The sequence below is a fragment of the Myotis davidii genome, unplaced genomic scaffold (genome assembly GCF_000327345.1).
Source record: "Myotis davidii unplaced genomic scaffold, ASM32734v1 scaffold332, whole genome shotgun sequence".
NCBI classification, from domain to species: Eukaryota; Metazoa; Chordata; class Mammalia; order Chiroptera; family Vespertilionidae; genus Myotis; species Myotis davidii.
In genome coordinates, this window is record NW_006285779.1 from 6,697,568 (window position 1) to 6,724,242 (window position 26,675).

The 26,675-nt window shown below is 40.9% G+C and overlaps 1 protein-coding gene across 2 annotated transcripts in view; it reads left to right on the forward strand.

Moving 5' to 3' along the window:
- The window catches only part of ARHGAP19 (Rho GTPase activating protein 19), a 43,412-nt gene extending 22,829 nt beyond the window's left edge, over positions 1 to 20,583 (forward strand). For both annotated transcript variants that reach the window (XM_006756612.2, XM_015559373.1), the window contains exons 6-12: positions 164 to 250; positions 5,262 to 5,327; positions 6,721 to 6,912; positions 10,490 to 10,588; positions 13,483 to 13,590; positions 14,127 to 14,205; positions 16,983 to 20,583. In XM_006756612.2, the coding sequence (XP_006756675.1) occupies positions 164 to 250; positions 5,262 to 5,327; positions 6,721 to 6,912; positions 10,490 to 10,588; positions 13,483 to 13,590; positions 14,127 to 14,205; positions 16,983 to 16,993 (642 nt within the window). In that variant the 3' untranslated portion in view covers positions 16,994 to 20,583. The remainder of the gene's footprint in view (positions 1 to 163; positions 251 to 5,261; positions 5,328 to 6,720; positions 6,913 to 10,489; positions 10,589 to 13,482; positions 13,591 to 14,126; positions 14,206 to 16,982) is intronic.
- Positions 20,584 to 26,675: the final 6,092 nt, after the last annotated feature.

The window sequence follows — 26,675 nt, forward strand, 5'->3', positions numbered from 1 at the left end:
ACCAAAAGGCCTTTGCAGAATGAAACATTGTATTAGAGGCACCTTGGTTAGGGACAGAAACTATCATGTCTTTGAAAGAATAAGCTTGTTGGTAAGTAAGTGGAGTATCTGCCTTCTGTTCCCCAGTTTGTAATCCCCTTTTTTGTTTCTTTTTCCTGAACAGGTCACTGCAAATGACCTTCAAGAGAACATCACGAAGTTAAACAGTGGGATGGCTTTTATGATTAAACACTCCCAGAAACTTTTTAAGGTAGGTAAGGGAGGGGAGTAGGTGGTAAACAACAAGGAGGATGGAGCAAGGTGGGATGCTTAGAGGGCTGTTAAGGTGATGATAACCAGTTAAGAAAGGCCCTGGGACTGGTAAGCAGATTATACAGTAGCAAAACCCGGAGGGAACAACCAAGTGGGGAGGATAGGAAGGTACCTGGAGGCTGAGCAGAGCTTTGCCCCCTCGGTAATTGGCTTCATCCCTCCGAGTCATCCTTCCTTTTTCATGAAAAGCAGCATATGTTGGCCACTTAGTTTTATCCTCCCTGTTTCCTTCCAGTAGAATTTTGAGGGTCTGACAGCCTCCTTTCATTTTGTACTCTGTCCCTTTTAGTCTAAACCAGCAGTGTTTCTGCCAACATCATTTTCTAAGAACTCTGTGGGTCTTCTGTGGATTTCAGTGGGATTCACTCCATTAGACAGAAGCCAGGTATATAAATCTTTTGAAGATAAACCCTTCTCTACTTGAGAAGACTGAGGGACATGACCTTTAAGCTTCCCTCTGGTTTGATTGAGAGGATCTGTGAGGCACATCTATACTGTCTTGAAAGGACTGTTTGTGTGACTGGATAGTCTGACCTTCTGATGTTTATAAGATTTTATAAATAAAGGTTGCAGTCACATCCTTGGCCTTTTCTGATAGTGAATTTCTTTTGTCATCTGGAAAGGCTGAGAATTTTTAAGACCGCCCAGTTCTGTTTTCTTTTCTTCAAATTTTTTATTGTGGTCAAATACACATGACAAAATTTACCATCTTGACCATCTTCAGGGGCGTTAATTTGTTGTTTTTCTAAAACTTAAAAAAAATATTGATCTTTATGGTTGAAAGTATTACAGATGTCCTTTTTGTTTCCCCTTTTGGCATTAATTTTTGATAAGAAGTGTCCAAACTTGTAGAGACTTTTTACAAGAGTTTATTTGAACCAAACGAAGACGTATGCTGAGGAGCAAAATCTCAAATGCTCCAGAGAATAACTGTTTTGCAGCTTCTTTTGTACATTTGAAATTCAGGAGGGAAAGTGAGGAAGATTACATGGAGGTAGGGAGAAAGCAAGGCGGGGATTGGATTACAGGATAGTTAACAAGAGTATATGCTTTCTTGATGGTTAATATCCCTTCCTAGGGGTATTACTTCTGGTATTTCAAAGGTGTGTTAACCTAGATGCACAAAACCAATGGACAGGGCTTGCACAAAAACCTCTCCCTAAAGAAGATGTGGGCCTTGGCTGTGACTGTCTACCATGACCTGCCCAATCAGGAGGTTATGATCAGATCACCCTGTGAAGTTACTTTTATAGAATTCCTTTTTTTTCACCACAAATTACATACATACTGTTGTGCAATGATCATTACCATCCATCTCCAGAACTCTTCATTTTGCAAAACTGAAACTATATACTTGTACTTCACTGTGAAGGATTTTTCTTTTTTAATCCTCATCCGAGGATATTTTTCATTGATTTTTAGAGAGAGTGGAAGAGAGGAAAAGACAGAGAAATATCGATGTGAGAGAAACACATCAATTGGTTGCCTCCTGCCTGCACCCTGACCAGGGTCTGGACCAGGGAGGAGCCTGCAACCAAGGTACCTGGCCTTGACTGGAATCAAACCTGGGACCCTTCAGTCCACATATTGATGCTCTATCCACTGAGCTAGACCGGCTAGGGTTGAAGGATTTTTTTTTTTTAAGTGACTTAAAACAACACAAATGTATTCTTTTAATGGTTATATAGAAGTCTGACTGGAGTCTCACTGGGCTAAAACTAAGGTGTTGGCTGCATTCCTTTGTGGTTGTTCCGGAGAGACTGATTACTTGCCTTTTCCCCCTCTGGAGATTGCCCACATTCCTTGGCTCATGCTCCCCTTCCTTTGTCTTCAAGACTATCAGTGTGGCATCTCTCTGACCATTCTTCCCTAGTCACACTTCCCTCTGGCCACATCTGGGAAAGGGTCTCAAGTGATTTTATTGGACTCACCCTGACTAACCTAGGATAAGCTTTCTTCTACAAGGTCCTTAACTTAATCACACCAGCAAAGTTCGTTTTTACCATGTAAGATAACAAATCCCTGTGAAGGATTTTGAGAGTACAGATCATACAAACCTTAGAGATAAAACTAGAGTACAATTTCCTAGGTGTATTTCAGCTTAGTACAAATTCTAATGATTAGACTCTTTAAAATATTCTTAGTTTTTACTCTGTTTTCCTTTTTTCCATAGATTCTTCTTTCAGCTTCTCATTCTTGGGGTTTTCATCTTTGTTTGCTACTTTAGCTTTGTTTCCAGGCTAGTGTGAGCACTGTTTGAGTCTCCGTTGATCACTAAAGGAGAGAAAAAAAGGCTTTTGGAGATTTCTCTTGGAGATTTAGGTCTCGTCTCTTTCAGTTTGGGCCAGAACTGGTGTCCTTGTGGGCACCCGCTTTACCATTTTGGCTAATGATGTTCTTCCCTGAGCTTTTCCTCTGGATGAAAAATGGTTGTTCTGCGTGCTCTGTCACTTACTCTGAGGTAGTGTTTAAACTCCAGATTTGTGCTTGTGCTTTGTTGTGTCTTCTCGTTCTCGGGCTCCTTTGTATGGATTTTTATCCTCCTTAATCCTCATATCCTGTGTTGCCTCATTCTATGTTCTTTGTATTTTCAACCCCCCTGCTCTACCATTTTTCTGAAATTCCTCTTAGCTGTTTGTAGTTCTGTCCTCTGTTGTCTGACCCAGTATGATTTTATCTCTCTTCAACATGAGTCATCAGATCTTAACCTATGGACTTAAATATACAGTTAAGGCCAATTTTCACTTTATTTGGGAAGTCCTTCTTTTCCTGTGAATTATAAAATACTTAAGACCCTCAGATTTTTATTTAGAGCAGTCCATCTCTGGCTCCCTTTCATCCACTTCAGCTATATTATCTTTTTGGGGCAGACTTTTTGTTCATTTGGTTTTGTTTGTTTCTGGCATAAAATGTCCCCAGCTTCCCTGGCTGGGTAGCTCAGTTGGTTAGAGCATTGTACCAATATGCCAAAGTTGTGGGTTCAATTTCCAGTCAGGACATGTACAAGAAGCAACCAATGGATGCATAAGTATGTGGAACAACAAATTGATGTTTTTCTTTCTGTCTCCATCTTCTTCTCTCTCTTTAAAATCAATCAGTCAGTAAAAATAAAATAAAAATGTACCCAGCTCACTCTTTTTTTGCTTTGCCCTAGGCCTGAAATCAAGAATTTTCTCCAAGGAACCTTGGTTTCTTTAACACTAGGTATAATCATTGTTTCTGGGGTGTCATTGGCTCTTTGAGGGCAAGGAAGTAGATTAAAATTTTTTAGCAAGAAATCTATATTAATACTATTTCCAATTATGATTTAACATTATAGAGCTTTTTCTTGACTTCTTTCACTTTTTATTTTCACCTTTTTATTCTTTTTTAAAAAAAATTTTATTGTTTTTTTACAGCAAGGTAGGGAGAGGGATAGAGAGTTAGAAACATCAATGAACGGCCTCCTGCACACTCCCTACTGGGGATGTGCCCGCAACCAAGGTTCATGCCCTTGACCAGAATCGAACCTGGGTCCCTTCAGTCTGCAGGCCGATGCTCTATCCACTGAGCCAAACCGGTTAGGGCACACCTTTTTATCTTTACGTTGCAAATTCCAGATTTTCATAGCATTTATGTATGTTATTATTTGCTTTATTCTATGATATACATAAAATGGTTTCAAAATAATACAGCTGTTACTACTTATAGTAAACCTACATAAACCCGTTGATGGAAGTTAAAGATTTCTTGGCAGTTCCTTTTTTCTTAAATATATTTCATTAAGGATGTATAGTCAGAATACAGTTTTCAAAAGCTAGGTGAAATAATTCCTTTCTCTGTGTTTATAGTATTAATTTGATGTATAGATATGTTCACTTATTTTCTGTTTCTGTTCAGTTTTAGGATTTGCTTTTTTTTCCCTTTTGAATTTAATTTAATTTTTTGAATCTGTAGTATATTTACATGGTTGAAAAGTTAAAACTATACGAGAAGGTATGCTTGGAAAAATCTCAGTTCTTTCATTATTTGTATTGTTTTCTGGTTTATCCTCCTAGTGTTTCTTTTTGTAAAATCAAATAAATGTGTCTACATGTGTATATTCTTATTTCCTCTTCATTTTACTAAGTACTTTTATATACTGTTCCATAACTTTTCTCATGTAACAGTAGATCCTGGAAATCACTCCCTACCTGTTCACAGAATGTTTCTTCCCTTCTTCCCCTCCTCATTCCTTCCCTTCCTTCTTTCGTTTTTTATGACTGCATAGTACTGCATGTGTGGATGTATAAAAGTTCATTCAATCAGTCCCCTACTAGTAGATATTTGAGGTTGTGTCCAATCTTTTGATTTATCTTATCCAAGTTTATTTTGTGTTTCTGAAGTTATATCTTCAGGATAGATTCACAGAAGTGAGATTTCTGGGTAAATGGTAAATGCAAATGTAATTTTCTTAGATGTTGCTAAGTTCTCTTCCATAATGATTGTATTATTTTACACTTATATTCGGACAGTATCAGCGTTTTTGTTGTAGGATTCTGGGCAATATATAAGTGAGCTAAATTTTTCCTTGTCTGTTGTTACCTCATAGGAATTCTAAATGGTATTTTCTATATAAAAATTCCAAAATATGACCACTGTAATTTGTAAGAATTTTAGGGGTGGTTTTGCCAAGTATAAGCATTATTACAAATATCTATATTTTTGTTTCTGGCTCATTTGACTATATTCATGCCATATTTGATTCGTAGAACAGGAACAACTACAGTTGTGTCTTCTTAGTTTTCCCATCAGATTTGTTGGAATTATCTTTTTGGTGGAAGCTATAAAATAGGGCATTTTGAAGATCTTTATTTTTTCTAAAGTAATCTCCCCGTCAGATTATTTTGAAAACCATTGTCATTGAGTCTTAAAAGAACTTTAGATACTACTTATTGCTTGGTCTTGGTTTTCTTTCATTACCTGCCCAGGCTCCTGCTTACATTCGGGAATGTGCCAGATTGCACTATTTGAGCTCCAGAACTCAAGCATCCAAGGTAAGAATAGGAAATTGTTCTTAGCCCACACAAGGAGAGCATTAATTAAAATTAATGGAGTTTCAAACAAAGTGTGAAATCAAAGTAAAGCTCTGAAAAATAAAATGTTTTTATAGTTTAAAATTATCTAGTCATTTTGAGGTAAGGAAAAAGACTGAGAAGAAAATTATATGTTGAAATAAAAATGCCCTTACATGGTCTGCATTCTGAGGTGCGCCACTGATGGCATAGACTGTATGTGTAAAGGTTTCCACAGAGCCCGTGTGCATTCTTACAGCATATGGTATAAACAGTCTGTGAAGAGCAGATGTATGGAATATTTTATCATAATAAAAGTACAATTTTATGTAATACAATCTTATTTCAGGTTCAGTAGTAAGGTAACAAACATTGTCAAGTAGCTAAAACACTTGAGACCACATGAGCTTAGAATGCAAATGTGTGATGATTATTGGCAAAATTACATATGATTACTGAGCTTTAAAAGTGAGAAGTTAAAAAAATCTCACAAGTGCTTTAATGCTTTTTGTTTAGTCTGTCTTGGTTTAGAAACTGAAGCTGTCAGCCTACACTCTTTTTTTTCGTGCTCCTGTTTGTTTCTACGTCTCATTTAGCAAATACTTGGTGTGACCAGAAAAACAGTATTTGATTTCAACTAGATTAACTGGGCGGGGGAGGGGGTGTCTTAGAGAGTTGCTTTTGTTCCTCTACTACTGCTGTGTTGTTGTCACATCATGTTGACAGGTGTGGGAAAGAGGACCAGCCAAGAACCAGTGCACTTGGGCTCCAAGATGGGTCTGTCACTTCAGTATCTAGAGAAGTTTAAACGTATAGCTTAGCTTCAGTTTTCTCTTCTATCAAATGGGAATGATGATACTTTCCCTGTTTACTTCATAGGATAGCAATGAAAATTACATGAGATTAAAAGATGCTTCGAAAACTGAACTCTTATGTAACTTTTGGTGGCAATAATTGTGAATGAATTTAGGATCTCTGAGCAGGTCATGGGGATGGGTTATTAATACTAGTAAAGTCTAGCCCTGGCCAAGTAGCTCAGTTGGTTAGAACGTCCTCCGGATACGCTAAGGTTGCAGGTTCAATCTCTGGTCAGGGCATATACAACAATCAACCTGTGAATGCATAAATAAGTGGAACGAGAAATCGATATTTCTCTCTCTCTAATCAATAAAAAGCTGTACATTAAAAAAGACATAGTCTATAACTATATGTTTCTTTTTATCTGATAATAGTTTTTATTCTTTTATTGTTCCTGGGTATAGAATATATCATGTACCCTACTTCCCCACTCTTCTTTTTTGCTCCAGGGTTGTGGGAACCTAAAAACAAAGCTGGTAGGATGTATTCATTTATTTTTCTTTTAAATTTTCTCTAGGATGATCTTGATCTGACAGCTTCGTGTCATTCTAAGTCCTTCCAACTGGCAAAATCTCAGAAATGGAACCAGATGGATTCCTCCTCTCATCAGGAGGAGACCCAGCAGCGGACAGAAGAGGCACTGAAAGAGCTGTTCCAACATGTTCACAATATGCCCGAATCAGCAAAGAAGAAGCAGCTTATCAGACAGGTGCCTGAAAGCAGGGAAACAGGGCTTTCGGAATTCATGTGATCATAGTTATAGAATCATAGGGAATATTGTTAAGAATCTCATTTAAAATTTTTGACTCTTATTGGCGTAAGCCTTGGCTCAGCCATTGAAGCAAACTTGTCTATGGAACCTCATTGGAATCTCTATCTCTGTACCACTGCCCCACTAGAGAAAAGAGTGGAGGCTCTTGGATTTTTCTAGTTAAACAGAAGGATCCAACCATAGTTAGAGCTTCTCTAATTTGATCATGTAGCAAGATTGCTGAGAGAGAACCAGCAGTTACAATATATTATTCCAAAGTTTAACTCCTTCTTTTGGTAAATAACAACCTTTCTGAATTTTAGTTTTCTTCTTTGTAAAATGGTAATTGTAATGTCCATCTTGTAAAGATTAGAGAGAATCTATGTAAAGTGGTTGGCATAGTAGAGCAAAGTGATAGCTTTTAGTGAGTTGTTTGCAATTAGAAAATGCTGTTAGCTAAGGGGCTTGTCTGATATTAGAAACTAGAGGCTGATGTACAGATTCATGCACTGGTGGGGTCCCTTAGCTTGGCCTGCGCCCTCTGGCAATCTGGAACCCCTCAGGGAATGTCAGACTGCTGATTTTGGCCCGATCGCCACAGGCCACAGCTGTGCTTGCCAGCCGTGAGCCCGGTGTCTGGAGCCCATTGGTCAGCTGAGCAGCGCTCCCACAGTGGGAGCACACTGACCACCAGGGGGCAGCTCCTGCATTGAGCATCTGCCCCCTGGTGGTCAATGCATTTCATAGTGACCTGTCTACTGGTCATTTGGTTGTTCAGTCATGTAGGCTTTTATATATATAGATAGGTAGGAATTCTAGTGGCTAAGTTTCTTTATTTTGGAGCAATGGGAGGTCTCTCCTTTGCCATTTTGAGACTCAAAGTGGAGCTTGAGTAAATACTGATGACATGGTTAGTTGCTTTCTCAGGAAATTCATCTTGTCTCAGACCCTCTTGAATTTTAGCTGAATAGGCACGGTAAGTCTCTTGACTTTTTATTCAACTGAGACCTTCTTGAGGGAAGAGTCTGTGTTTTTAATACACATATTTTTTTATACCTAATTTCAAGCATAGGGCCAGACATAAGTGCTCAGAAAATGTTGAACTGAGCTGTTTTTTTTTTTTTTTTTTAATATATTTTATTAATTTTTTACAGAGAGGAAGGGAGAGGGATAGAGAGTTAGAAACACAGATGAGTGAGAAACATCGATCAGCTGCCTCTTGCACACCCCCTACTGGGGATGTGCCCGCAACCAGGGTACATGCCCTTGACCGGAATCGAACCTGGGACTCCTCAGTCTGCAGGCTGACGCTCTATCCATTGAGCCAAACTGGCTAGGGCGAACTAAGCTGTTCTTAACAATGAACAGAGTCCTGCAAGAGAAGTTTTCTATCACTCTCTGAATTTACTTTGATACCTAGCAAATTATGATAAGACTGGAATTTTAGAGGTTTTTGGCTATTATTACCAACTCAAAGTGTAGTGATTTGATTCTTGGTAGAGACTAAGATAGCAATTCAGGTAGGACAAGTGTAATGACTTATCAAGACACTGAGGATTAAATGTAATATAAAGGAAAAATGTTAACATTATTTTTATTCTTTTTTTTTAGAAAGATAGGAAATTATAGACAAAGATAAGAAAAAAATAAAATCACTCATCCTACTAGTGTTTACATTTTGCCTATTTTTTTCAGTCTCTTTTTGTATAAACATTTTTATATAGTTTGATTATAACATATACTTTCTTTTACCTCTCCCTTTTCACTAAATATTATAGCATAAGCATTTTATGCATGGCTGTATACTCCTTGCATACATTTTAAATACTGCCATTTTGCCCTGACCAGTTGGAGTGTCGTCCCGTACACTAAAAGGTTGCGGGTTCGATTTTCGGTCAGGGCACATGCCTAGGTTTCGGGTTTGATCTCGGCCCCAGTTGGGATATATGGCAGCTGATGTGTTTCTTACATTGATGTTTCTCTCTCCCGCTCTTTATCTCTCTCCCTTCCTCTTCTAGTGTTTCTTTTATGAATGTGTATTTCAATTTTTTTCTGCTTGAGATCATAATATACAATCAATTTTTGTATATCCTATCCTTTTCATTTAAAATGATATCATGAACATTTTCCATGTCATTAAAAGGCTAGAAACATTTTAATGGCTGTATAGTATTTCATCATAAATAACCTAATGTATATACGTATAGTTTGCCTTCTGGGCATGTTGAGGAAATTAGGTCATTTTTTAGTTTATATATTTTTGTTATAAGTATTTTCATTGCAGATTTTTTCCTAGAGTGGCATGAGAAAGCGTATGCCTTTCTTTGTTGTTGTTGATACATCTACTGGGTCTCTTTTAATATATAGGTCCCTTCTCTCTTATCCCTCTTTTTCACCTCTAAAAAACTGCCCAAGTTTCTTCATTTGAATAAACTCTTAAATTTTTTTAAAAAATATATTTTATTGATTTGTTTACAGAGAAGAAGGGAGAGAGATAGAGAGTTAGAAACATGGATCAGCCGCCTCCTGCACACCTCCTACTGGGGATGTGCCCGCAACCCAGGTACATGCCCTTGACCAGAATCGAACCTGGGACCCCTCAGTCCGCAGGCCGACGCTCTATCCACTGAGCTAAACCAGTTTCGGCTAAACTCTTAAATTTGTCAGAGTGTATATTTAGAGAAAAATTGCAAAGATAGAACAGAAAGCCCTAACCGGTTTGGCTCAATGGATAGAGCATTGGCCTGCGGCCTCAAGGGGTCCAGGTTCGATTCCGGTCAAGGGCATGTACCTTGGTTGCGGGCACATACCCAGTAGGGAGTGTGCAGGAGGCAGCTGATCGATGTTTCTCTCTCATCGATGTTTCTAACTCTCTATCCCTCTCCCTTCCTCTCTGTAAAAAATTAATAAAATATATATTTTTTTAAAAAAGAACAGAGAATTTCTACATACCCTTCATCCAGTTTCTCCTAATGTTAACATTGTCAAAACTAAGAAATTAACAATGGTACATTACTATTAACATTACACACTTTATTCAGATTTTATCAATTTTTCTACTAATATCCTTTTTTCTGTTCTGAGATCCAATCCGGGATACCACATTGCGTTTAAGTACATATGTATACACATATTCTCTTTCTGTCCACCCCAACCCCCGTGATACCTTCCAGAGTCTGGATTTTGCTGGTTATATCCTTGTGGTATTATTTAAGATGTCCTTCAGTCCTCTGTATTTGCTATAAACTGGTGGTTAGGTCTAATTCTAGAAGTTTGATCTGATTCCAATTTGATTTCTTTGGTGTGCGCTCCTTAATTTAACCCTCAAACTAATTTAATAAATTTGGGCTTGTTTTTTGGCAGCATTTCTGCCTTTGTGATTTGCTTGCCACTCTACTTACTTATCCGTATATGCACAGAATCACTTACTACTAGATTTTTCTCGGTATTTACATTTAGCTTTTCATATGTTTGTCATAGAATGCTATCGCTAATGGGAGAATGTTAACAAAATGTCCTCTATGTTTTCTTTTAGTTTAATAAGCAATCTGTGACCCTAACACCAGGGCAAGAACCTTCTACTCCCCGGGTACAGAAGAGGGCCCGTTCACGTTCCTTCAGTGGCCTTATTAAGGTAAGTGTGCTGTGCTGTTGGTTTCAGCATTGACTGTGAGAAAATTGAACAGTTTCATCATTCTTATGCATTAACAGCTTTCTTCTATTCTTTGGAACCCTGTAAAAGGCGTGTTTGTAAGAGGATAAGGATAGAATTTGGAAAAGCTTTTATTTTTCAAAGCATTTTTCTGTGCTTCAAATCAGAGAAGGGGTTCTGTGTTTGGAGAAGTGAGGAATGAAAGAAAGAAAGGCCCATCCTTTCCTCCGTGATTAAGGACAGATTCCTTGTTTCTGAACTGTGGAGAAAGTCTCTTTTGCTTCATGACTTGCTTTGTACTACACACTTCATTATGCAATTTGCTGAAGTTATAGAGAAGTGAGAAGATTGATACAGAGACTAGAAAAATTGTTAGAAATGGATTTTGTGGGTTTAAGTAACTCAAATTTTTGTGAGCTTAATATTCGATCAGTTGTTGTATTCTATTCCTTTGTATCAAATTCATTACAAATCTTGTTTTTAAAACAAATACAATATGTACTTCTGTGCTGTTGTTGCCATTACTATTTGCAGATTCAATTTTCCAGTCTTTGTGGATGGTTTGACTTGTAGTTAGGGGATATTGTCATCAGGTGGCAGTAGATAACTTGATTATGGGCTTCAAATTTCCAGGCATACCTTAAACTGAAGCAAGGTTCTCATTAACTTAGAATGAGATTAGCACTGTTCTATATTCTACTGTTCTTCTTTTTAAAATTATTTTAACATTATTAATATCTATAAATCTATCAACAGTCAAGGAGCTCTTTGCTTAAAATGACAAATTGTGCACTAAAAAATATGTATATATTTTGTAATATGTGTATTTTTTCCAGTAAGCTGCAGTTGTCAGCAGTTGCAATTTCATCTGAACTCTAATTTTGATCCTAGTTAATATCATTAATAGAATTTTAGAATTCTCTCAATCCTGATTCACTGGGGCCAATAGCCTCTGGAACATTAGATTTGCTTGACATTAAAATTTTCTTTGCTATTAACAAAGTGAAAAGGCAACAAGCAGAATGGGAGAAAATATTTGTAAAACATATATCTGATAAGAGGCTAATATTCAGAATGTAAAAAGAACTTTTATAAACAAACTAACAAAATACCCAAAGGACTTAAATAGACATTTTCTAAGGAAGAAGATATACAGATAACCAATAAACACATGAATAGATGTTCAATATCATTTATCATTAGGGAAATGTAAATCAAAACCACAATGAAATACCAATTCATAATCATAAGGATGGCTGTTCTCAAAACGAATCCAGAAAATAAGTGTTGGTGTGGATATGGAGAAATGTCAGTATGGTCATGTGACCCTCTTAAGAAGGCCTGTACCTTGTGACTACCGTATTTGCCGGCGTATAAGATGACTGGGCGTATAAGACGACCCCCTAACATTTCCACTCAAAATACAGAGTTTGTGATATACTCGCCGTATAAGACTACCCCCTCTTCCGCACACCTTCCACACACCAAATAAAAGGTAAAACAATATCAGATTTGATTTTAACATTTTAATTTATATTCAAATGTTTATGACATGCAGGAAAACTGTCACAAGGCTGTATGTAATCAAACATATACATAAAACAGTGCAAGTTTATTACCGGTAAACATACCGGTAATTCACTAAAGAAAACACACTCTATAGACTGATACCGTAGATGCTTCTCAGGAACACAGGCAAGCAGCCCACAACCTAGAGGGACTGTCAATGATAGAAGTAAGATAACAAATAGAGGGAGAGAGCAAGTGCCGGGCAAGTCCCTAGCAAGTTTGCTGGCGTGACAGTTTCACCTTAAAAGCCTTCAAACTCCTCTTCATCATCTGATATTAAAAGTTCATCAACGACATCTTGGTGCCATGATAGGGATGATAGGGGTTTGACTGGTCGACATTTTCTATGCTGTACTGTACAATGGGGCAGTATTGTGGTTGGCTGTTGGCTGTATACAAAGCCTGATTTGATTGGTCCCTGCTCCCTGTTTGCCCGCCCTGTCACTATAGCAGTCTGGTTCACCCTTGCATCAGCATCTCCCTGGGACCTCACTAGTGCGCAAGTGCGAGCTCTTCAACATTCTAACAGGCACCATGATAGCGCAAAATCGCGAATCTTCAATGCATATGTAAAGAAATATACGGTAACCCGAATTTACCACACTCGCAAAATCGCCTAACAGCCGAGCATACACCCAGCAGCGCTGCTGATGCCTGAACGGTATGTGGAATGAAGTGGGCGGGCATCGGGAGGCCACTATGGCACGGGGCAAGCACTATGGGCAGTCTATCTGAAGTGTACCTGGCGTATAAGACGACCCCCCACTTGGAGGCATATTTTTCAGGGCCAAAAAATCGTCTTATACGCCGGCAAATACGGTATATTGGAAACTCTTATAGAATTTCTCCAAATTTTCCAGTCTTGGGGAAGCCAAGTCTTAGAGTGGGCCCAGTGTAAGTATTCTTTAATTGGGAGGAGAAGAGGGGACTCTTAAGAACTGCCAGAGACAACATGTCTTTGGGGAAAAAATTATACAAGTAAGTAACTGGAGTTTCTTTTATAGTTTCAGAAGCACACTGTAATTGCCTGTATTAGAGAGTTTAAATAAACTGTAAAGTTGCTTCTAACATTGCACCCCTTTTAATTGAAGAGGAAAAGTGATTGCCTAAAGAAAGGCAATGATTTCAGGTTGTTGTTTTTTTCTTTTTCTTTTGGTGTGATCTCCCTTGTAGAAGAAGATGGCCTGGGAGAATTTATCAGAAAGCTGAGATTTCCTTAACTTAAGGAACTATTTTTGAAGGCCAGAATAGCAATAATACAGATAAGCAGATGTTTATAAATCAAATATTTTTTCTTCCTAAATCAGCGGAAGGTCCTGGGAAGTCAGATGATGTCAGAAAGGAAGAACAAGGCCCCTACGCCGGAATCTCTAGCCATTGGTGAATTGAAGAGAGCCAGCAAAGAGAATATGAACGTAGGGAAATACTGTTCTTTGTACCTTCTTTTTGTATGTGATTACTTATAGAGAGGAGGAAAATTTACATACTGTCATCTGTTTGATTGTGTTTCTCAGTAAACTAGGCCTTTTTCTCAATTAATCCTTTCATTTGTGCTGTCATCTTTCTGTAGGTTTTCATTGATTCATTCAACAAACACATTTCGAATTTAAGGAAGATACAGCCTGTCATAAGCAAAGAAGGCAAATACAGTGAGATAGCTCACAAACACAGTGCTTGAGGGAGCACTTCTTACTGGGAGACTCCACAGGGTGGGTAGTATTTGAGCCAGACTGCCTGGCACTGCATTACCCCTGGAGGAGTCCTTTAGGTGTCCCAGGCATCGTCACTTCAGTAAGCCAGCAAGAAAACCAGTTGAGATTAATGAGATATAAATATGTCAGTAAAACTCTGGACATTGACATTAACCTAGTAAACAAATTCCTGTTAGTAAAGTCTGTCTATAGGAATGACATTAGAATATTTAAGCCACTATAAAAATTTCTTGTTACAGTTATTTTCTGGATCTCCAGATGGCACAATGACACCAACAAGATTGAAATGGCCAGAGGGGAAGAAAGAGGGGAAAAAAGGTACTAATTGTACTTATTTATTCTGTGTTCTTACTGAATGTGGTTCCTTTCTGCATCTAGTTAGTAACATTTTTTAAATGGTTGTAGTTAAAGCAATGTAAAAATTACAAGGCTGGGTCTTGCCCTTCAGTTTGTTTAGCAGATGGTTATTGCGCATCTACTCAGCACTGGCCCAGGTGCTGAGGGTTAGAGCTCAGAATATAGACCCTCCTGGTCCCTGCATTCTTGCACAGATAGGACACGTGTCAAATACCTTGTTAAGCAAATAAAAAACAAGTGTTAATTAATTTGTGAAACTGAGTACAGAAGTTCCAAGAATATGTCAGTAAACATGGAATAGTCACGTTCCTTCTTGTCATAGACTTCAGTTTTGTTTATTCAGTGAAACTTTCCAGAGAGATAGTTCATGCCAAAGGACCCCGGAAATCATTTACAAGATGTTTATTGAGGCTCAGGACAAAGAGGATTATTTAGTGCTCGGACTGCTGGTTGCTCAAACTCTCCTGGTAAAAGGCAGTGGCTACTGTGCTTTCTTCTGAAGAAGCCATGTGTTTTATAGAAAGACCAGGGGATTTGTAGTTAGACCTGACTTGAGCCATCATTCCTCTGGCCCAAGTTTCCTCCTCTGAAAATGAGGTTTCTTATGAGACTCAACTGAAATAATGTTTTGGAAGCACACCATGATTATTAAAGCATAAACAAGTGGTCATAATTGTTACTAAAGAAAACCAGAGGAGACTTGGTCTTGTTTTATTAGGCTTGTGTGGCAGCTGAAGTGACCTCTGGTTTGACATGGCCGTTTTACCACCGAGACATAAGCATAGTTTTTATTTGAAACATTTTGATAGGGAACAAAAGTCCAATCTTTATGGATAAATTTTTATACTTTTCTAAAAAAATTAGAGTTTGGTGTAGTCTCCCTTACTTATCCTTGAATGAATTATCTGAATTTTTTTCTTTCTGATTTTGAGGCTGGGCTGTTTTCTTTTAAAAATAAATTTTTATTAATTTCAGAGAGGAAGGTAGAGGGAGGGAGAGATAGAAACATCAATGATGAGAGAGAATCATTAATCGCCTGCCTCCTGCATGCCTCACACTAGGGACCAAGCCCACAACCCAGGCATGTGCCCTTGACTGTAATCGAACCTGGGACGCTTTAGTCCGCAGGCCCACGCTCTACCCACTGAGCTAAAACCAGCTAGGGCTGGGCTGTTTGAGGCAAGCTTGGTGTTGAGTTATGTGTGTCTACATCGTTCTACCTATATATTCATAAGTCAAAACCAATCATGAGGTATATTTGAAGGGTACATTGTTTTGTATCAATTACACCTTTTGTCGCTTTCATTTTTGAAGATAATCAAGAAATAAGTCTTTCTATATTGACAATTTTGCTTTTGGAAGAAATGCATTAAAAAATAAGCCAGTTTAGCCCTAGTCAGTTTGGCTCAGTGGAGAGAGCGTTGGTCTGCCGGGGTTCTGGATTTGTTTCAGATCAAAGGCATGTACCTCGGTTGCAGGACCCTCCCTGACCTGGGCCCTGGTCAGGGCTCGTGTAGGAGGCAGCCAATCAATGTATTTCTCTCATCAATGTTTCTGTCTTTCCCTCTCTCTTGCACTCTCTCTAAAAATCAATGGAAAAATATCCTCAGGTGAGGATTAAAAAATAAATAAATAAGCCAGTGTAATGTAATAATTTACCAAGAAATTTTAGTGCAGGGATGCTTGATCTGTTAACTGTGGACTTCATAAAGCTCTAAGAAGTTCCTGGTATTGTTAATGTAATTTTATGTATTGGTGCATATGTCCATTTTTCTGGAGGAGAAAAAAAATATTTTTATTAGATTCTCGAAAATATTAGTGATTCAGAAAAGTGGAGGCCCACTGATAATGAAAGACATTCCACTGGATTAGACAATGGCATTTTCATTTTTCTTTCTCCCTGGTCACTTCTTTGGCTGTCATGATATTCTTTGTTCTTGTTCTCCTTCCTCTTTAATTCTCTTCGTCTTGGCAGTAGCTTACTGTCATCTGCCTACCCTTCCATCCTTTGTGTTTTTCAGCGTCCTCTCTTAAATTCTCTGCTCATCTCTGCTCTTGATTTTTCCCTCTTAGCACCTTGGTCTACTTCAACAGCTCAGTTCTACTGGCCGTAGAAAAGAAGGAAATCGTACCTTTTTTGACAGCAAGGATGGACCTAGAGAGGGTATTATGCTAAGTGAAATAGGCTAGTCAGTGAAAGACAAATGCCATATGATTTCACTTATATGTGGAATCTAATGAACAATATAAACAAGGACACAAAATAGAAACAGACTCATAGATACAGAGAACAGACTGACAGCTGTCAGATGGGAGGGGAATTGAGGGACTGGGGGGAAAAATGAAGTGATTAAGCAGTACAAATTGGTAGTTGCAGAATAGTTACAGAGATGTGGATTGCAGCATGGGGAATATGGTTAATAATGTCAAGATAACGGCATGGGGCCAGGCGGGTGCTTGGGGCAGCGGGGAGACTACTCTGCGGTACATCTGAAACTGGTGTGGAATGGTATTGAATGTAAATTGTTTGGAAAAAAAAAGATGATGTCATGAACTGAGATTAGAGCAGTTGGACAAATTGAAGTTTACTTGGTAGAAATTCATCAATTCTCAACCAAACTTTTTAATCCTCAGTTTGTAGAAAATATTAAGTATAGATTCTCTAGCTCTTAGGTAGGAGGTTTGCAAAAAAAATATTTATAAATGTGCTTAATGCCCTCGTTTCTCTTTCCACCTAGGATTCCTCTGAAGGACCCAGAGTTCTCCTGTTGTCCACCAGAGTTTGCTCTGCAATGGGCCAGGTGCCATTCCCGCTCGCAGAGAAGGGTGGACTTGCAGCTTGCTGCTGCAGTTTGAATTGTGAAAGTTACTAATCCTGTAACTCGACTGATACCTCTAACTCCACTCACTGGTGTTTCTGCAAACTCTGCCTTCTGAACCAGTACCAGCAGCTCTTTTTTTTTTTTTTAAACGTTATGGGGAAACCACTAACCAGCTTACACGGCACAGTAAATGGCAGAACTAGGCAGACGCCAGTGCTGATTTCATGTATTTGTTTAGGCACAGTCTGTTTTTAAAAATAGGAGATTTGTGCTCAACTGCCAGTGTTTTGTTTTTTAAAGTACTGTCATCCTAGTGGATTGATGCTATTTTTAACAGATATTTTGGACTTTTCTCTATTTTGATAGTGTTGGGTATTTTTGTCATTATTTCTTGTTTATTTGTTGCTTGTTTATCTTTTAAAGCTATTTTTGTTTATGTAATCTAAATGGGCTCTAAGCCAGATGTCTTTCCTCTCTTTTTTACCTTCAACTTTGGGAAAACTTACCTCATGAGGCTGTAGTCCTCAATACCTTATTTATGTCCAAGGAATTTATAGCTTTCCTGGAAAATTTGTAGGTTTTCTTGGGTGTGAGATTGCAGATTATTTGGCCTGCAGTATTGAAAAAGGAGAATTCAGAATGATACAATATTTTAACAAATGTTAATTATTAGATTGTGTTCCTCCCTCTCTTCTCTCTCTCTCCCTCCTTTCTTCTTTCCTCAGTGATGTCAGATAATTGTGTGATTGTTGAACTTGTTTCCTTCCTTCAGTTTTCTCTGCCTAAAACATCTCTGGTGCCCATGTGGTGCCAATACTCCTGTCAAATCACTGTGACTCAAGGGAAGTCTCTGACTGCTTACTAGAGGTTTGCCGAAATATCTATATGTAGTGGAAGCTCCAGAGTATGACTGGGTGGGGCTGGTTGTTTTGTCCAGGACGACTCCTTGGGGTGGGGGTATGGTGGGGGTAGGGGGTGTTCTACTGCATTCTTCTAAGAGGTCAGGTGTGCAGGCTAGACAGTCTCCTGAGAGCCAGCTGGAGGCAGAGGAAGGAAGTGAGCAGTAGTCTCCGCAGGACTTAAAGGAGAGAATGTCCTCATGGGAAGCAGCGTGGCTTATCACCAGAGTCCTAAGAGCTGCACAGCCCCCCTCCTTGTCAGAATGGGCACGGGGAGGAGTGGGGCGATGGGTTGGAGCGGCTGCTTTGATGGGGTTGAGATGCTCATGTGTGTTTGGGGTGAGCAGAGGCATGCCTTTGATCTTGTGTGAATACTCACTGCCCGAGAGCAGCACGTGGCAAGGGAGAAGGTTCGGTTTGTGCCTGCTCCTTAAGCTGTGTGACGCTCTCACCCGTGTGCTGGAGCGGAGTCAGGCCTCTGTGGTGAAGCAGTTGCCCAGCAAGTATGGTTGGCTGACCTGTTTTGAAACTATTGAAATGCTGTGTTACTGCTGAAATGAAAATGACCCTGGGGAGCAGAGTTTGCTTTTGTGTCCAGTGCCAGTCCTCTTTTTCATATTTACTGTTTCTTCTGCTGCTGTAACGGCAATAGTGAAGGGACAGAAAGGTAAAATTTGGCCTTCCAATTTGATAGATTGTGAACAATTGATGGGTAGGGGTATAAAACTGCTTAGAAGTCCCTTCCTGTAGAGCAGTTTTATGTCATTCTTAAAAGTACTTATTAGCAAATTCATTTGTGTATGGTTTCTATTTGGCTTTTTTCCTTATTGAGAAAAAATAAATTCCTTGCGCCAGCTGTCAGGGAATTCAGAAACCCCTTTTGGTGTGAACAGACCGAGGCAGTGTTCTCCCTTCACTCCACACTTTATTCATCTAACTGTTTCCCCCTGGGGTGTGGACTGTCCTGGTGGTCTGGCATCCGCTCGTGGGAGCAGAGCAGGGACTGCTGCCCCTCGTCATCGGGCTTGTGCTGTGGCTCTGTCTGCGGGAGGTTCCTGAGATTCGGGAGACGGGTTGTGTGGAGTCAGTAGTGCGCTTGGCTGGGTGTTGGGAGATGTCTGTCACAGCATGTGCTTTTATGTAGCTCACCCGTGTGCAGGTTCTCTCTGTATTTGGGTATGTGTTTCATTTAAGTTATTTATTAAGTATGCTTTCCCTTGTGTTAAGGGTATGATAGGTCATTTTTTTAAATAGAAGCTGTGATCCAGTTGGAATTCAAATATGAGAAATAAATAGTATAACCTTCTGCCTTGTCACATGTAACTGTTCTAATCCTGTGGAATTTTATGGAGGACGCAAAGACAAGCCCTTTTCATTGGCCACAGAAGGGCAGTGTCTCCCTTTTCACTGGTGGGAGGGTATTTTTGAGCCAGTATTTAACAATTTTTTAAATCTATAAGATTTTTTAAAATGTTATGTTTACTTTTTATGTTGGATCAGTCTCTGGAAATGCCTCTTCGTCTGGCTGAGAAAATTCATTTTTTCTGGGGTCAGTTGCGATGGGTTTTGCTGTGGTGTGAATACGGGGCAGTGTTTTGTGCCGGAGGGCTCAAGCATAAAAACCCAGCCTGCTTCATTGATTCACATCTGCACTGGGTGAGCTGCAGTGGTTGAATCAGTGAAAACCAGAGGCATGGGAGTTTCTTACCTTTTACAATGATGGATTTTTGCACTGGGACCAATGAATCTGGTTTGAGAACTCCACTGCAAAAAAATGAAGAAACAAAAAAAAAACCCAAAACAAAACAAAAAGAAAACAACAAAAGAAGGAAAAAATGACACAAAAAAATTCCCGAGAAACCTCCATTGCAGCAATGAAAGATTAGGAGATCCTAATACTATACCCGAGAGGCAACATATTAAAGGAGCTGGAGCTTTCTCATACCTGAAACCAAGCTCCAGCTCTTTACTCGCCCCAAGCTCTTTACTCTGACGTCCCTTCAGCGTCAGTCCGCGATGACATGGGAGCCCCCCCCCCCCCCGGGGAAGTGGGGTAGTGCAAGCTGTTGACTGTGGGGACCACTGGGTGTTCAGAGGTGGTGGTTTGGTTGGCCTGTAAGGACGCCACTTAATCCCAGAGTGGCAGAGCAGACCATTCTCTCCTGAATAGCAGTGTTTCTGTTCAGCTTTCCTTTCAGCAGCCTCTATTAGACGCGGTTTAAAGTACTGCCTTGTAGGAGAACCTGAGGTCATCGCTGTGCCCCACAGTGACCGGCCTGTGCTGTGCATAACTGGGGAAGCCATCTTTGGGATCGGACTTCTCTGGACTCCCTGCTTCCTTATTTCATACGGGGCCTTGTACAGGTGCTGGAAGCTGATGGCTCTTGTTCTGGAGTCTTTTCTAAGTAGAACACCTTTCCCCAGGAGAGAGCCTCCTCCTTGCCCTCCACCCTGAAGTCTTTGTGTGGAAGGCAGGACCCCATCCCAAACCTGGATACCAGCATTTGGCCGGATTGCCCTAGATTTGGGGGAAGATTTGGGTTCCTAAGATGCACATGCATTTTAGACCAGTGGCAACGAGCCCAATCTAAAACGGCTGTAAAAACCTGGTTTTCCTAGACAACGAATGCTGAGGTCTTTCCTCCAGTGGAGAGTTGATGGAGGGGATGGGAAGGAGGTGGACTACATAATAGCCTGAGTGCTTGGGTTACCATGGAAACTGGAGTTTGCGAGGCCAGTCGATGCTGAAGAGCCATTGAGCACTCCCCACACATTTGGGGACCAGCAGAACCTGTTGGGAAAAAACACTCCTGCCCCAGGATCCTTTCTTCGTAGCAAGGGCTGCCTTTGCACCATCCCTGGATGCGCTCAACAAGAGAAACAGGGTTTTAACTGTCGCCATTTCTTTTCATTCTTGTTTGACTATATATCATATATATATATATGTAACTGTAAAGAAATAATCATATGCATTCTTTCTTTTGTATTCACGTAATATTCTGAAATTAAATTTCTTTTGTTTCTTATCTACAGGCTTTGATTGGTTTCTTAATTCACATTTTGAATGACAGATTATTTTTAATTTTTTAAATCCTCACCCAAGGGTATTTTTCCATTGATTTTTAGAGAAAGTGGAAGAGAGTGAGAAAGACAGAGAAAAATATTGATGTGAGAGAAACACATCGATTGGTTGCCTCCTGTGTGCACCCTGACCAGGGCTGGGGAGGAGCCTGCAACTGAGGTACATGCCCTTGGCTGGAATCAAACCCAGGACCCTTCAATTCCCAGGCTGATGCTCTATCCACTGAGCCAAACCAGCTAGGGCCTGATGGATTATTTTAAAGAGATTGCCTATAAAAATATTCTCCCACTTTTACTGAGGTGTTATTGACAGAGGTTCCTCTTGTTCTGAAGAACATGAAACCTCTCAGAAAATCGCCCTGTGGCTGGTTTTCCGGCTGGGTGGCGAGTCTGGGAGGAGGGGGCCTTTTGCCGATAGGATATGGGATTGGGACCTCCAGCTTCGGGGTTTCCCTGGCTGGGTTTAGAATGCTTTGCACAGATTTTAGTGTCTCACATAATCTTTATTTACTCATTTAAAAATGAGTGATATTTACAGTAACAGTAAACACCAATGACATTTTCATCTAGGGAGGCAGGTTGTAGTGTGCAGACAACTCTGGTTGAAATGTTTCTGCTGCTTATGATGTATGCAATCTTGGGTACGTCCCCTTGTCTGTAAGGTGGGACACTGGTGTCTAGTCCCAGTAATGCCATGCTCAGATTAAGCTTAGCACACAGGGTTTTAATTTGGGGTCTGTGGTTGTCCTTCAGGATATCGTTTACCCCTGTAATTCTATGTAAAATGTGTGCATTTGAATTTTTCTAAGGCAGAGAGTTTAAAGCTTCCACAAGAACCCCAGAGGAGTCCTTGACCACTAAAACACTGTGAACCACTAGCCTTCCACAGTGCCTGGCAGATGGCAAGTATTCATCAAATGTTAATTCTCCCTCTGCCAAGGATAAATTTTATAATCAGCAGCTCATTGATGCTGACATCGTTGTTTTTGATAACAAAGGAGTTACTTAAATCTGGAATGGGGGAAAGCTCTGCAGCTGTTCCACTCTGCTGCCTGCCCATCCTCTCCTCTCTGATGTGCTAGCTCCCCAGGTGCTGCTCAGGACTGTCTGTCCCTCTGTCCTCAGCCTCAAGGACCGCCTTGCATTATTTACTGTAAAGAAAGGAGCCACTGTTCCTGGTAAATGAAGGTTGGAGAGACCCTCATGGATAGTACATGCGAAACAGTGATGCAGGGAACAGAGACGGGTAAATGACAGGAGTAATTTTGAAAAATAGGATAAAATGCCTGGTACAGTGCTGAGCACATAAACATTCGTAATTGAATCACAGAAAGGACTGAAGAAGAAGACACACACTACACAGCAGAAAGAAAGGTAGGAAAACCAGCTGGGAAGAGTTTTCCTAGGCCAGTTCCATGGTCTTTTTTTAAAATTAAATATATTAATTTTTTTTTATAGAGAGGGAGGGAGAGGGATAGACCAGGCCAGTTCCATGGTCTTTTTTTTTTTCATTAAATATATTTTATTAAATTTTTTTTATAGAGAGGGAGGGAGAGGGATAGAGAGTTAGAAACATCGATGACAGAGAAACATCCATCAGCTGCCTCCTGCACACTCCCTATCGGGGATGTGCCCGCAACCAAGGTACATGCCCTTGACCGGAATCGAACCTGGGACCCTTGAGTCCGCAGGCCGATGCTCTATCCACTGAGCCAAACCGGTTAGGGGCAGTTCCGTGGTCTTTGTCATTGGCGGGCTGCCCACTCTTTGCTCTTGTCTGCACTCCTGAAATGGAACATATGGGGATGGGAATGGTGAAGAAGCCTGGCCCTATTCGAGGGATATGGTGTGCAGCATAGCATGCTTTTTTCAATGCTTCCTTTAAGTCCCAGCCTCTTCATTTCCCCGTAACAGGCAAAAAACAACAACAAAAATTGGGGTTGAGCCATGGCCAAGTTTTGGTCTAAGTGGCTCATAAATATCTTATCCTTTATCAGCAGCATTCAGTGCCCAGATCCTGAGAGTTGTCTGCCTTGGAATCAGGATTGAGGTTAGCAGGCGGGGCCATTAGTTCACTGCTAACTTTCCCCTTTTGTTTCCCCAAATCTACCTTTTAAAACGTTCAGTGCCTTAGTGACGAGGGGTACTGAGTTCAGTTGAACCATTCTTTGGGCAACAGAGGAAGGAAACAGACTAAAAATGGTGAGAACAGAAGCCGTGCCTCAACACCTGTCTATGGCAGTGGTGGTGGCTTTTTTTTTTGATTTTGGAGAGAGGAAGGAAGAGGGAGCGAGAAATATCAATGATGAGAGGAAATCATTGATCGGCTGCTTCCTGCACACCCCCGCTGGGGATCGAGCCCGTACCCCTGACATGCGACCGTTACCTCCTGGTTCATAGGTCAGCACTCAACCACTGAGCCACACCTGGCCAGGCAGGGGATTGCTTTTAAGAGCTCCTGCCCACGTGCTTCCCAATTTTCCAGCATCAGAAGAGGAATTATGACAGGGCCTCTAAAGAGTTCAAGTCTCCTGTGAATGAAAAATTCGTACCACAATTTACTGAGTACTTACTATGTACGAAGCTTTGTGCTAGCCAATTAATTCCTGTGTCATTAAAGCCTTACATCTCTGTGAAGTAGTTATCTCCCATTTTACAAAAGAAGACACAATGAAAAGTTTATTGTATCCACTGTCAGCTAAAACGTGGCAGAGCCAAGATTAACATCCAGGGTTGCCTGACTCTAAGAACTTGGTTTTGCCGTGGCCAGGTAGCTCAGTTGGTTAGAGCGTTGTCCCGATATACCAAGGTTGCAAGTTTGATCCTTGGTCAGGGCACATACAAGAAACGACCAATGAATACATAAATAAATAAGTGGAACAACAAATCTCTTTCTCTCTAATCAATCAATAAAAAAAGAACTGTGGTTTTATGCAGGCGTTACACACCCCAATGTCTTCAGGAGCCAGGAAGGAAATGTAAGGTCATGAAAACAACAATCACTTCAAGAGATTTAAAAACACCATGGGAGCCAAACACAACTCCTCCACGGCCTGGCTGTAGCCCACAAGTCCCACTTGGCATCCTCTGCACGACGCTGTGCTGTTCGTCTTCTGGCTGGGCCACCGGTCCTCACAGGACGTTCTCCAGGACTGCTCCGTGCTGGCTCTGGGCTGACAGAGTGCCTTCCAGGATGGTGTGTTCCAGCAGAGAGGGTGAGTGAGCCCCGCGCTGGGAACTGCTGAGGGAGAACCTCTTCTCATGTCCTTGCTCTCCTGTGTGCACTGTCCCATGTGGCAGCCTCTAGCCACATGTGGATGTTGAGCACTTGAGATGTGGCCAATCTGAACCAAGATGTGCACTAAGTGTCAAATACACCCCAGAAATCAGACTCAGTAAGAAAAAGAGAATGTAAAAATGTCTCAATAATTTTTATATTGATTATATATTGAAATTATATTTTGGATATATTGGTAATTAAATTCTATCTCTAAAAGAACTGTTATCTGTTTTTACCTTAACATGACTGCTAGAAAATATTACTTATGTGGCTTATTTATTTATTTTTTGTTAATCCTCACCTGAGGATTTATTTCCATTGATTTTTTAAAATTTTGTTTTATTGCTTAAAATATTACAAATAGTAGTACATATGTCTCCTTCCCCCTCCTCCCCCGGCCTTCCCCCGGACTCCCCTAACCCCCAGTATCTTGTGTCCATTGGTTATGCTTATATGCATGCATACAAGTCCTTTGGTTGATCTTTTACCTACCCCCTCAACCCTCTCCTGGGCAGAGCCATAACCCTAACACTAACCCTAACCCTAACCCTACCCCTAACCCTATCCTGGGTAGAGCATTGACCCTCTCCTCCCCCTCTGCTCTCCTCTGCAAGGGGACTTGAAGTATGAATACGCCAAGCACTACCTACCCTCAGAGGGGGCACTGCCCTCCAGTGTGCCCATGTTGTGATCCATCAAGATATTTTTAGTCAATGAACTCATAATAGATTGTGTTTGTGGCCTGTATTTTCCATATGGATAAAAATGCAGCTATGAGGTATGGTGGGTATTAAAAGGAGTCTTCATATTCCCAAATGCAAGGAACTACTGATACAGTTCTCTGAAAGCAGAAGAAGGGAAGCTGGGCTGGTCAGAGGAGACAAAACATTAAACAGGTAACCTCCTGCCCAGCCAGCGTGGCTCAGTGGTAGAGCATTGACCCGTGAACCAGGAGGTCATGGTTCCATTCCCAGTCAGGGCACATGCCCAGTTTGTGAGCTCCATCCCCGGTGAGGGGGCATGCAGGAGGCAGCTGATCAATGACTCTCTCTCATCGTTCATGTTTCTGTCTCTCCTTCTCCCTTCCTCACTTTGAAATCAATAAAAACATATATTTTTAAAAAGTGACCTCCCTCCCCCATGACACTGCCCTGGGCACAAAGACCCATTCGTCTTTCTGTTCTGCACAGAGGCCTAAGCCCAAGGCCTTCTGCCTCTCCCTGGGATTTCCTGGGAACCCAATGACCAGTAATCCAGGCTTTATTAGGTACTTTAATGTCACTGAAATTGAGGTCTCGTGCTGCAGCCACTTGAACACTTGCTGTGTGCTCTGTGTTGAATGGACCAGGCAGAGGAGGAGAATGGAGAGGCGGGGCATGGCTCTGTTCCCTGTCTCTGCTTCTCTCTTCCATGGGAGCACAGCCTTCTCTTTCCAGAGGAATCCAGAAGCCATCTGGTATGGCGGAAAGGGGGATATATTTAGTCTGAAGCAAATCCTCAGCAGAGAAATAGGATCAGAGCCAGTCAGCTATTTGGGGCTTGGGGAAAATGTGAGGCGAGGAAGGGGGTGAGGACACACCAGGTCCCCCTACCCACTTTAGTCAGGGAGCTCCCTGGTCTCTGGTTTAGAGTGGATTCTGTTTAAACAAGGGGACCGGGAAATCATTGAGTTAGCTCACAGACGATGATTTTCAGACAGAAATGGAGATTTGGAAAGATGGCGACTCGGGCCTGAGACAACACATCCAGTGAGTGGCAGTGTGGGAATCTGAACCCATCTCTCTTTTAAAATCAGCTCTACTAGCCCGGCCAGTGTGTCTCAGTGGTTGAACATTGACCAGTGAACCAGGAGGCCACGGTTTAATTCCCAGTCAGAATACATGCTCGGGTTTGGGGCTTGATCCCCAGTAGGGGACGTGCAGGAGGCAGCTGATTAATGATTTTCTCATCATTGATGTTTCTCTCCCTCTCCTTTTCTCTCTGAAATCAATACAAATAAACCAACTCTACTAAGAGCACAGTTTTGACAGATGGATATATCTCTGTAGCCACCACTCCAGTTAAGATGTACAACATTCCCATCACTCCAGAAAGTTCTCTCATGGCACGTCACAGTGAATCCCCCAGGCGCCTGCCCCAGGCCACCATCTCCTTTCTGCCACTGCCGGTTCCTTTTGTCACTAACCCCGTCTCCTAACCAGCAGTTGGTGTGTTGACTACCTCCTTCTGCTTCCTGTCTGGCTGGGAATAGCGGGTGTTCCAAGATGCTGGAGGGAGGACCCTTGTTCCATCTTTCTGCTTTCCTGGGACCAATGGCCGGAAATGAGAAGAGTGATTCTGGCTTGTGGA